Source organism: Neolamprologus brichardi, chromosome 8, assembly GCF_056152115.1.
Source record: "Neolamprologus brichardi isolate AB-2024 chromosome 8, ASM5615211v1, whole genome shotgun sequence".
In the NCBI taxonomy this organism is placed as follows: domain Eukaryota; kingdom Metazoa; phylum Chordata; class Actinopteri; order Cichliformes; family Cichlidae; genus Neolamprologus; species Neolamprologus brichardi.
In genome coordinates this window covers 21792741-21805203 of record NC_142111.1, presented here as the reverse complement: position 1 = coordinate 21805203, position 12463 = coordinate 21792741, and the positions used below count along the sequence as shown (strand labels likewise).

At 42.3% G+C, this 12463-nt stretch overlaps 1 protein-coding gene across 29 annotated transcripts in view; it reads right to left on the bottom strand.

Moving 5' to 3' along the window:
- The window catches only part of LOC102779841 (ankyrin-3-like), a 184301-nt gene that overhangs the window by 14616 nt on the left and 157222 nt on the right, over window positions 1-12463 (bottom strand). For 14 of the 29 annotated variants that reach the window (XM_087844839.1, XM_087844830.1, XM_087844829.1 and 11 more), the window contains 3 exons: window positions 12339-12423; window positions 3378-11117; window positions 1232-1306 (listed from right to left, as the gene is read on the bottom strand). In XM_087844839.1, coding sequence (XP_087700965.1) covers window positions 1232-1306; window positions 3378-11117; window positions 12339-12423 — 7900 coding nt within the window. The remainder of the gene's footprint in view (window positions 1-1231; window positions 1307-3377; window positions 11118-12338; window positions 12424-12463) is intronic. The other 15 variants (XM_087844858.1, XM_087844841.1, XM_087844845.1 and 12 more) reach the window with 3 other exon arrangements.

Here is a 12463-nt window from a genome sequence, read left to right as displayed (position 1 = left end):
TCTGATGCCATCAGTGCCATGCATCGCTTCCTTCTTTTTTGTAAAGTTAAATCATTGTGAGACAATAGCTGATTATTTCACTTTATCACTATTTACTGGCATGCATGCCAAAGCCTGCTCAAACGTGAGTAGAACTCATACTACAAACAGAAAGCAGACAGAAAACGTGTCCCTAGCTTCCAGATCTGGCATGTTCATATGAAGATATCTGTTTATAGAGATTGCTCTCCAGTTGATAAATCTGACAGTATCGTGCCTAACAAAGGGAAATGTGTAGAAATGCAAAAACAAACGCAGCAACAGTATTTAGCTAGAAAATGCGTGTGGCAAAAGTGGCATTTTGAATTAGTTTTCATGTTTGCACCACTTACATCTGATCTGGGCCCATGTTACAGGTTACACTTGATTGCCTACAAAGCAGGAGATGTGCTGATGCACTGATTAAACTGCAGCACCGAAATGAATTACTGCCAAACAAATGTGTCAGACACAGTCTGCAGCTAATGAAGGACTAGAATTACGACTATAAATCTAATGTTCAGCTGGTCTGATGGTTCACTGCAGCTCTGCAATTGGAACACACATTAAATATGGATTAGATTCCTTCTCTCAGCTGGGCACTCATTCAGCGGACATGCGTTCGCAGTGCACTCACAGCCAGTCGTACAAATGCTGGTAGGCGTGGGGAAAGTGCTGCAGTGCAGGCGGCCGCAGGGGCCACGCCCGAATCGCTGCTCAAGTAAAATATACACCTGCTATTCCTCTAAAAATACACTCAAATATAAAGATGTATCAAAGCGTTATGCTCCTTAAAATCAATGAAGCTTTTATTGCTTTATATATTTTCTTCACCGTTTCAAATCCTAGTATCTCCTACATGTATTCAGCAGTTAAGGATCTTCAAAATTTGAAAAACATCCAAACATGAGATGTTTTTTAGTTATTTTTTGTTATATGCTATGTACTATAGCACTGTTATGTGGCTATAAATATCACTGCAGTACTGCTCAGTTGTGACATTTTTACAGTATACGTCCACCAGGTGGCAACAAACCCTTAAAAACTGACACATAGAGTCCGTTTCAGTCCAGATCATTCCTTCAGCCTTAAAAATTTTCCCATTTTATGATAATCATTTTACTTACATCACTTTGTGGTTCTGTTTGGCTTAATTTTTACACAATGTGAAAGTAAACAAACAAACAAAAAACGGAGATGTGTTCAGACTCACCAGTCCAACTGAGTCCAAGGTGGTCAGCTACTATCGCCATGCGGAGGTCTGTTCTCTCACAGGGACTGTGAGGGCCTGTGCAAGGAAGCAAGGAACGGTAGGGTACAAACAGTTAGTGTGATGTAATGACAGAAATTTCCAAATGAATCACATGTGGTTCTCAGTGAGAGACACACACAGAGACTCAGAGAATGTAATGAAAGAAACAGATTGGGATTGTGAACTTTAAGTTTGTCTGTTTTGGACCTTTCACCTTGATGTAACCTGCTATATAAATACTTAATGAACATTTGTTTTTAATGCAGTGTTTATATTAAACCAAACAAAGAAAGACCAACTTTAGCTCACTGTCCCATGTCCCACTTATAAGAAAAAAAGAGATTTTCTGGCCTGACAAACCTCAACGTTCTGTTAAGAAACTAAATGCTTATTTAGGATTTTTTCTGCTCTTTTGATGAAAACTGGATGAGAAGGAATCCAATACTATCTGTCTGTTTGGTATTAATTTACTCAAAGTCCATAGTTTACTTAGCTTAACACAAAACCTACCACAATTGCTGAAGCTCTCCAATGAGATGTTTTAAGGGCTATATTCTACAGCTTTTTCATTTCATTTCCAGACCTTGTGTGGGCCTCCACATCATCTGTACCCAGGGATGGGAAACATTTGCACAGTTTTGATTATGCAACCATTAAAAGAAGTAACTCTAATGATATCTACATTTAAAAAGAAGTATTAAAACGTACAACTATAATGAAGCATTAATTGATTACATTTTGATCAGTTCTTTAAAATATGACAACTTTACAATTAGATGCACCCTTCATTCCAACCTGTCGTGGCAGATGGCTCCTCCTCACTGAACTGCTTCTACTCTGAGGTTTCTTTCGGGCAAAAGGGAGTTTTACCTTCCCACTGTTGCCAAATGCTTTTTCATAGGGGGTCGGCTGATTGTTGGGATTTTCTCTGTATTACTGTAGAGTCTTTACCTTATTATGCAAAGTGCATTGAGGCAAATTCAACTTTGAACCACTCAAATTTCTTTTTGCGAGGACAGAAGATGCTCCTTGCTGGCCAATAGAAGGAATGCAGGTGTCAAGCCCTTCCACACTGACAATACTTTGCAGACCTGTTCTTTTATATTCAGTTTATTTTCTTTAGTTCAGTGTGCTAAATATTAGGTCTTAATGTAACCGAATCATTATATTAACAACTTTTAGGCCTACGGGTGGCTGATAACATCAAGGGGAATCAAAGATTTGAGAATCTGTGAGGCCAGAAAAATCGTCAATGACATTTTTACACTAATAAGTTTGATATTTAGTAGTATTAGTTTCTGTAATTAGAGTTCAGACTATCACATAACTAACCACAAACAATCTACCATCAAGCAACATTCCCACTCACCGATAAAAACAATTCATAGCTTAAACTTGAAATCAAAAGCAATCTAGCTACAACAAAGTGCCAGGGGCTGACTACACTGACATGCCCTTGTGTAGCTGTCATTCAAGTGATTGTCAAGTTCAGCCGATGTATTGTTTTCACAGTGATTTCACGGAGCAAAAGTACCACCAAACATATCTACAAACCAGGCAAGCAGATCAAAACAAACACACCTTCATAATTCCCCAAAACAGTCTAGATCTCAGACACATCTAGAGTGGAGGTGAGTGCTGTGGTGTTGTGTCATGTGGGTAGGTGGAAAGCTAACTTTGTCTTATTGTGAAAGAAATGTACACTCACAAACTTGGCCTCCCAGAGGTGCTTTTGCAACCATTTATGACAACTAAAAGGTGCTTCCTGATACTGAAATTTGCTTGTACCGGTTTCTATCCAAAGACCTCGCTTTTATAAAGCTCTGTCCACCAGAACAGTACTTCTATGATGTTATTAAGTGGTATCCTGTTTCCTAAAAGGATTAAAACCTTAAATTATGTGAAAGTCTTCTGCTCTACCGACAGATTCTCCATGTTGTAGCCTCTATCTGAACAAATCAGACAGCACAGGACACATAAAAAGAATGACAGGAAGAAGAAATGACGGCTACATTACAAAGTCACATCACAAGCACCCACAACAGCTGCATGCATCTCATAGAGAGAAGGGTAAAGTATAACAAGTTTTTAGAAAGAGTTTACAAACTAGTCTCGTTCTCCGTGACAGGAGCGGGGATTGGTTGATCAACCTGACTCCCTTCCTCCTTCTGCTCTTGCTCCTCCCCTCCAAGTGTCCGCCTACTTTTCCTCATGCTCCTCCTCATCCTCTCACTGCTGGCCTGCTCAACCTCAGCTCTCACATCTATAGGAGATGATGTTGATGTAGTGGTGCTGGTGGAGGTGGAGGTAGAGGTGCGTGAAGGGCAGGAACTTCTAGAAGCTCTAGATGGTTGTGACAAGGAAGTGTTCCTGGTAATGCTGAGGCTGCAGCTCTCTTCGTCCTCAGTGGCCAGTGTTTTCCCCTCTAACTTTGCTTCAGCCTCCTTGGAAATGGTTTTGTCCAAAGACTTGACTATCTGGCTACTGACAGACTTTGCTTTGAAACATTTTGACACTGAGCTGTTCTTTTTCCCCATCTCTTTTGTTGTACTTCTACTGGCGGTTTTTATTAAAATGGGTTTGCTTTTACTTAGCTGCTTACCATCCCTGGCAGAGTTATTGCTCCTACCCCTAACTGTAGATTTAGTACTGACCTGCTTCTGCTCTTGCAAATAAGAAGGGTATTTAATGGCTTTTAATACTGGAATTTTCGACCTTGGTAATAAAGTCTTAAAAGGATCTAATCGTTCCCTGATTTTAAGTAGTCCACGTTTCCTAAGTAGGACTTTATCATTTTTTTGTGACTTGTCTTTCGTCACTGGCTGACTATGACTGCATAGTTTTTGGCAGGGTACCCTCAGCGGTAACCTGGACTTGAATATCTGGCTTTTGACCTTTTTGGCTTCAGTGTTTATTATTGCTACATTAGAACAACCCCTGCCTTCACTTCTGCTTTCATCTAACTGGCTGAAGGAAGCTTCGATCCTGCTGACCTCTTGCAGAGTGGATCTTAAAGAGGACAACACATTGTACATGACACTGCCAGTCTGAAAGACATCTGAATGGCACTCTGGGATATTGCTACTGATATTGTCGCTCGATGTTTGCAAACTTCTAATCTGTTGCGAAGGTGCAGAAGAATAATCTGTGCTTTGGTAAACTGTGTTTTGAAACTCCGAGGTCCATGCCAAATTATCCGTCTGTTTGGACCTATCTGGAGTAATGTTTGATGCACAAAAATTAAAATAATCTGTGTCATTTGATGTTGCATGGTAAAAACTATCTACATTTCCCCCTGAGGTTTTGTCTTTACAATGATCAAAGGTGCTTGGTGTTCCACTTTTAGCCGTGCTATTTGAGGCACTGGATGTTTTATCAGATGAAAGGTTGAATTCAGTTCTAAAAGTGGAGAATTTAGGCTTGGTGTTACAGGATGAGTTTGTGCATGTGCTATAACTGCTAGCCTGATTTGATATTTCTAGTTGGACAGTAGTAGTCTGAATGGGTACATGGGGGACTGAGAAGGTATTTGTGGGTTCCTGAATATAAAACTGCTCCCTCCCATCTACTTCAGTGTCCCTGACCCTGTACCTGCCCGCCGCGTAATAATGCTCACCAATCTGAAAAAACTGGAGCCTCTCCTCCACCATGTCCCTCTTGCTCATGTCAATCGCACCACTGCGTGTCATCTCAAACATCTTCCCTTCATGGAAGGGGAATGGATTTGGCTCGCTCGTCGGCGTGCTATCATCCGTTGGAGTTCGGGCTGGGGTAGTGTCTGGTGTTGTGGCCTGGGACTGGTCGTCGACTGCCAGTCCAAAAGGCTTAGGCTCACCATTGTTTCCCCGTGTCCCTCCCATATCAACGACTTCTTCTCCACCTTTACTGGGCCAAGGGTCAAAGTCCAGCCCTTTGGTGGCAACAGTCTTAAAAGGAGAATTAAACTCCTCTTCTATCTTATAACTAAAGTAAGTGTCTGAAAACCCCTCTTTGTCTGAATGTTTTTGTTCCTGAATTTTAGCTCCATCTTTACTAACACCATCAGTCTTTTCACCATTTGAGGGTATCTCTTTAACAAAAATATCCTTTTGACATTCCTCTGGGGTTTTTTCCTCTTCAATAACCTCCAGTTTAGTCTGGGGAAAAGAGCGATCAGAGGACCTAAATGTATCTGTTGCCCAGACATCTCTCCGGCTGTCTGGAAGACCAAACAGCCGTAAGTCTGCCTGCTCGCACAGGCCATCATCCTCATCTTGGAGTTCATATCCATCGAGGGAGTCTATTTCTGTCGCATCAGTGTCATGGGAAAATTCAGCCGTGGTAGCAATTGAACAGTCTGTAATTGACTGGTCATTTCCATTTTGTTCACATTCATAGTCCTCTCCTTTGCCATTTGAAACTTTTGAACCATTACTAGAACCATTAGTGCCATTGGTGCCACCATTGGGCCCATTTCCATTTTTGTCATGTTTTTTTGATTTAGATGCCTTTTCCTTCTCTTTCTTTTTGTCCTCCTCTTCAGAAACTTTAGAAGTGAATTTCTTGCAAGGAATGGGTTGGAAGATTGATTCATCATCCTCTTCATCAGCATTTGACTGACTGTCATCTGCCTCAGGGGGCACTGGGGATGGGGGCTGTATTCGTATAATTGGCTCGACCAGGAAATGCTTGTCATGTTCTTCCTGCAAATTCACCTCCATCATTTCCGTCTCGGTCTCGGAAGAAGCACAGGAACCTTTTCTCTCTGGGTCTGACATTTCTGAACTTGAGTCCAGAGGAGGAGGGGGAGGGAACTCAATATATGCAATACCTTTGTCTTTTGATGCTTGTTGCTTCTCCTGTCCTGTTATTTCGTCATGCATGCCAGTGACTCTTTCATGTTGGTTTAAATTGCTGACGCTCAACTCGTGTTGATTATCAGTTTTTATTTCTTCCTTATTGGCATTAGCTATGTCTGCTTGGGTAGAGTAAATACTGGTTTTACTTTCTGGTAGGGCCTCTTTAAAAGAGAAAACCTTGCCCTGGTCATCTCCCTCTGATTCCTCAGATACCTCCATGATGGGGCTTGGTTTCCCTGGCAAGAATCCCATAAAGCCATCAGGGGTCCTGCATGTGAGATCATAGCTAACCTCCTCCGAGCTGGGAGTCTCTGGTGTAATGGGACTTTTTCCCGAGCTGTCAAAGAAAGAAACCTGCTCTAGCGTGTCATCATCTGGGCTTATGGGGCTTAGAGCTAAGTTTGATTTTTGTTTGACATTGTACAGTGCTCCTTTAGCTTCCCTCTCTGCCTGTCTACCCACCTGAACCCCAACATAAACAGGTAATGTTTTTATGCCCTTGAAGTTCTCTCTGGTTGTTGTAGCAGCTGGAGGTGTAATGGCTTTCTCCAACATTTCTCTGGGGCTAGGAAGGTTATTGGAATTTGAATCTTTGGGTGCATTATCAAGAATTTCAAAGGTCAGATCTGTTTTGGCTGGGACTGTCTCATGACTTTGTACTTTGGTTTTAGGTAGTGTTGGTATCTGTGAGGGTCTAGTTATTGTTGGTTTCTTAGTGAGGTCATTATCTAAAGAGAGGGATGTATTTCTAACAGGAATTTGAGATTCTGTCTTTTTTCTAAGATTTTTATTTAGTGTTTCCTCTGCATCCTTTTTGAATAGCTCAGTTATAATTTCTTTGGAAGCACTTTCACTTTTTGTAACTTGTTGGTATTTTTTACTGTCAGTGGCTTTTTCTGGAATTTTAGCACTGTCAGGATTTATAGGTGATTGAGCTTTCTGACTTTTATTGCTTTCTTTAATTGGCTGAGTTGCACTGGATGGCCTATCCTTCCCTTTAGTGCTTACTTTGTCTGTCTTTGTTTCACTGATTTGTACAGAGGCATCTGGGATGTTTTTGTTAGGTGGCTTGTCTAGTTTGGGGACTTTTGGGCATGCTGATATCAAACCAGGTTTACTTCCATTTTTGTCCTTCTCAGCATCCTTTTTTGGGCTTACTTCTTCTGAAGTTTCAGATGCTTTTGACACTTTTCCTCCTGCAAAAAACTGATAAACGGGAAGTTTGCTCTCCTGCAATTTCTTTATTGACGGTTTTGGCTGTACTGGAGGAGGAATTTTGGCTGGACTAGACTGACTTTGACTAACTTTTTGAGCCTCCAATTCAAACTTCTTTCTCACTTCACTCACTTTGGATGTTGATTTTACATGAGCAGGAGAGGAGGGTTCAGACACACAGGACTTTGTCTGTTGTTTGATTTTATCCTCACTAGTATGAGAGAGAACAGTTTTCTGTGGGCTGCTTGGTAGACTAGAGCTTTTCTTTTCAGCTGCTGTGGTGCTGCCAAACATTTTACCAACTGAAGGCTCCCTGAGTTTGCTTTTACTGAACACCTCTTCTGCTTTGGGTTTCTGCTGGGTTTTCTCTGGGCTGCTGCTGGGTGAGCTAGGCCAGGACCTGGGATCCTTGAGCTCTCGCTTTATAGGTTTTTTCTCAGGAGACTGAAGCTCATCATTGAGCTTTTCCGTTTTATCACGGAAGAACTGTGAGACCTCACTGAGTTTTTCTTCAGCTTCCTTTACAGTTTGGTCCACCCTATCCTCATAAATTAACTTATCCCTGCTCCTGTCATGTTTATCCTCTGTAAAACGCATCCAAACTGCATGTTTAGGGCTGCCCTGTTCTGTGGAGTAATGGAGCACTGTTACCTTATCAAACTGAGATGGATCATCCCTGTGCAGGAATTTAGCAGATTTAGGAGACCCATCTTTTGATGACTTTGAGACAAACTCTCTTTTGGGGCTTCCTTGCTGTTGACTTGCACCCTCAGTGCTACGGCTACTACTTTCTTCAGTACCCAGGTGGCGGATTTTGTCACAAAACAGTGCTGAATCCTCTGTGTCAGAGTGGCTCAGTGATGCCGCATCAAGTTTTTCAGAGAGAAGCATTTTCTCAGCAAACCTGTACGACTCGCCTCGGATCTCTGATAGCTCATCATCACAGTATTCTATGGACTGCTGGCTCAAAAATTTAAGTGCTTTATATGAATCATCTGCTATGAGTTGAGCAGAACTCGGACGACTGTCTTCTTCCTGTGACACCGGAGTATTAACACGAGATGTTTCCAGAAAGGTGGGCAGGGATTCTTCAACAGCAAGCTCCTCTTCTTCTTGTTGGGCTTCATCATAATCAGTCAGTTCCTTTATCCCCCGATCACCTTTGTAAACATAAAGCTCGGGGTGTTTCTTGGTTTCCCTGATAATGACCTCAGTCGGTTCTGCAGTGCTGTGGCCCTTCTCAATATGAACCTCAATTATCCTTTCAACTTTGGGTTTGGATTTAACATCTCTGTCAAGAAATCTAGGAGTGAGCTCATCACCTTTGACAGAATCCTGGCTAGCTTTGTGTTCAAAAAGGCCTGCGAAATCTTTAGACGGATCCCTACCTGACTGGAAAGCTTTCATGATATCTCTAACTGACATTGCCTCCTCTAACATCTCTGCACCATCAGTCAGTTGGGGCTTATGATAGACCATTCTGGTAGTAGTAGTAATGTGGGTTTCCTCTTTAAGACACATGCTTTTCATTGAGTCATCTTCGGGCATTTTCATCTGTAGGGCTTTGCTGGAGCTTGCTGAAATTGCTTCAGGTGGTTCTATGGCAGGGAGAGCAGTTGCAGCCTCTTCCATTAGTCCAGGCTCACAAAGCTCGTCAGGCTGCTCATAGCTCCTAATATGGACTACTTCAGTCCTGGTCTCTGTTACGCAGGGGGGGATAGGGGAATCTGTGAATAAAGGCTTAGGTCCTGTGCTCTCTGCACTTTGGGGAGCAGAGGGTGTCTTTTCACTCCTGGTCTCAAACCCACTGTCTGACAGAGGACTCTTATCCTGCTCATGAGACAGATCCTCTGGCGATTCCAATATAGTGTCCGGCCCTTGATATGACTCAGCAAGTTTGCTTAGGTCCTTCTCTGAGGGAGATCTGAGCATGCCTGAAACTGGCGGAGGCATTTTGAGTTTGTGCTCCTGTATTGACATGGATGGCTTGAGAACACGTTTCTGTTTCTCTTCCCCATCTCTTTTTGCCTCTTCCTCATACTTACATTTCAGCTCTGCCATTTTTGAGAGAGAGCTAGCACCGATATCATTTGTTAAAAAGTCTACTACTTTAGCCAAGTCTAACTCTTTGCTTGACTGGTGCTTAAGTAAAAGTGTGTGTTCGTCAAAAGGAGGGTAATAGTCTGAGATGGCACTTCTTTGTGCCTCTTCAATCTCATCTTTGGAAAATTCTTCCCATTCGTCCTCTGAGGCTCTTTCTTTAGCTTCACCAATGATATCTTTCTGTAATATCTCACTGACTTTGACTAAATCTTCTTTTACTTTCTCCACTAGAGTATATGGCTCCTCTTCCTCTAACTTAGTCTCTTTGGGAGTGCCAGTATGTGAGGTTTGGACAGTTTTAGCTGCAGTCTGTGTGTCTGTCTGCAGAATAGCTGTCATCCTAATCAGATCTTGTTTCATGTCTGCTACATCTTTCAATATCTCCTGGTTAGAAGCTGCAGTCGGGTGGATAATGGGTGGTGTAATAAATGGAGGGGATTTTAACTGGGAATTTATTTTTGTTGTAGTAATACAGGAAGACAAAGAGGAAGATGGAGATGATGAGGTGCGAGAGGAGTCGGGAAGAGCCATCTTAAGAGACCCAGGTCCTGGTTTGGCAGGGGTCTCTGGGATGACATTAACCAGTGAATAGACAGGCACAGTCATTGTATTAGACAATGCCGTGTTTGGGGAGGCAGCTACAGATCTCAGAGAACCATAAGCAGAGCTTGCTGTTGCAGATCTACGCGAGGACGACAGTGACTTAAGAGTGCCATAGCCTGAGACAGAGTACGAGTCTATAGCCTCATTTATGGCTGCACTGACACCAGAGGTTGCTGCCTGGGTGGTGGCCAGGATCCTCTCTTGAAGGCTGCTACTTCTCTCTGAAATAAGGCGTGAAGAAGGGGAGGATGGAGTGGACGAAGAGGATGGATATTTTACAGGTGAGACAGATCCATTCATCATGGACAATTCTGAAGAAGCAATGGTTGTTTGGCCACCGGAAGAGAGAGATGAGATGGATGTCCTCCCTCCACGGGATGAGAGTGTTGAGTCTACAGAAGTTTTCAAAGAGGACAGACTGGAGATGCTTTTAACAGAAGACAGGGTATGCGCCCCTGCATCTGTCACAACTGTGGACCCAAGGGCAGTTTTAAAAGGTAGATTAGAACTGTACATGCTGTACGATGTCTTTGGTGATGCTGTAGAAGGAACAGGAGCTGGAGACCTTTCTGGTATATAACCATTGGGCATTGAGTGAAGTGGAGAAGTCCTTGATGTATATGCTGAAGCAAGACTTTTGATAGAAGCTGGATCAGTGGCAGGTTTGCATGGACTTCCAGAGGACACAAGGCTGGTAGATCCCTGGACAGGGTACTGACCCTGCTGGACTACAGTTTTAATGGGTGAGGGCATAGTCCTGTAAGAACGGATGGGGGATGAGGACGCTATGTCACTGGCAGATTTGACTGGGGATGACAGGGCAAGTGCTGGTGGAACTTTTATAGTTGTGGGACATGCAGCTGATGGGGCTGAGAGGGGCCAAGTAGATTTCAGTGGAGAAGCAGCTGGTGAGGCTGCCGGTGAATCGGTAGAGATGAGGGCACCCCCCATTCCGACGGGCCTTGTTTGGCCAGGGACGGTAATAGGAGCAGTCGACCATGGTGGGCAAGGTCTGGTTGGAAAGATAGGTTTGTGAGGGTAACCAGCAGGCAATGCTCTTGTTGCTGCGCTTCGTTCAACTGCTGTTTCTTCAGGTGAATTCATAGAAACAATGATGAAGAAGGAATGGCAAAAAAATAACAACAAAAATGCAGAACAGTAAAGATAAACAGAAAATCATGTTGGGGAAGGTAAAGGAGAAAAAAATGTGAAAGAAGAGGAGATCAGAGGAGGAAGAGTTGGTCAGTAAAACAGTCCTAGTATTAAATAAGGAACAATAACAGTTACATGAGGTAAGAAATTTAATTACAGACTAAAGATGGCGTAAAAAAAAACAGTTGTGTTCCTGTGTGATTTCTGTTTGGCAGATGAATCAAAAAACAGCAAAAACAACAGAAGAAACAAACAGAAGAGAGCGCACACAGCAGCAAAGTAAATTTCCAAAGACAATGGCGTAGACCAACAACTGACAACAGAAAAAATGGCAAGACAAATGCACCAGGATAAGCACAAAAACAACTTCTCTCTTTGGACTTTAGAAACTCTAATATCAACATTTGGGTACTGGCTCTAATTTCAATCCGCTTTTTTAAGTGCCTTTTATCTGTTTGGTCCAAAAAGTACATGATGACAGATTCCTCAGACAATTTAGAAACTGTGATCCAACAGAGCCAATGGCTGTTGAAGGTTCCATTTTCATTTTCTCTTAAAACAAATATGACAAAATGTGTTTTCCAAGACTAAAGTTTTGGCCCATTTTGTCATGCAGCATCAAATTGGTGACAAGCAAAGACTGTGGTAAAACTTAAAATAAACACCTGAAAGAAAGCCAAACTCAAGACCTCTGACATGCATTTTTGTCCCACACAAAACTGCTTCTTCATCACAAAGCCAAAAAGAGCTTTAAACTCAGAGGGGACAAATGAAATACAGAAAATTTTTTACTTTGACCTCCATCCAAAATGCCTATTACCATGGTGCTGGTAAGTCAAAGAAAAAAATTTGACTTGTATAACACAGCAGTGGAAATCAACCCAGAAGAACAACAACTCACAATGTGGGCAAGCATGGCACAGAAACTCAAAACCACTTACTGACCCATGCAAAAATATATACCACTTTGTAAACAAGCATGTGGACAGTGCGTGTCATGTAGGATGAGAAATAATGCATTTGCACATTAAATAAGTCACACCGATCTACATATCGATTTTACAGGTTAATTAAAGCTGTTAATTAACTAACTTATCCACGAAACTTGGCATAATTAAATTCATTACAGGGTTTGTTAGTGAAGATGTCAAACTCACTCAGTGCAGGCTCGGCCAGATAGCTGTAGCGCTTACGTAAGGCTAGGGATGCAAAGGTATGACGTTGTCGATCTGGCTTTTCAGTCTGCAACAATAGCAAACAACACAAAAACCTATCAGTTCTA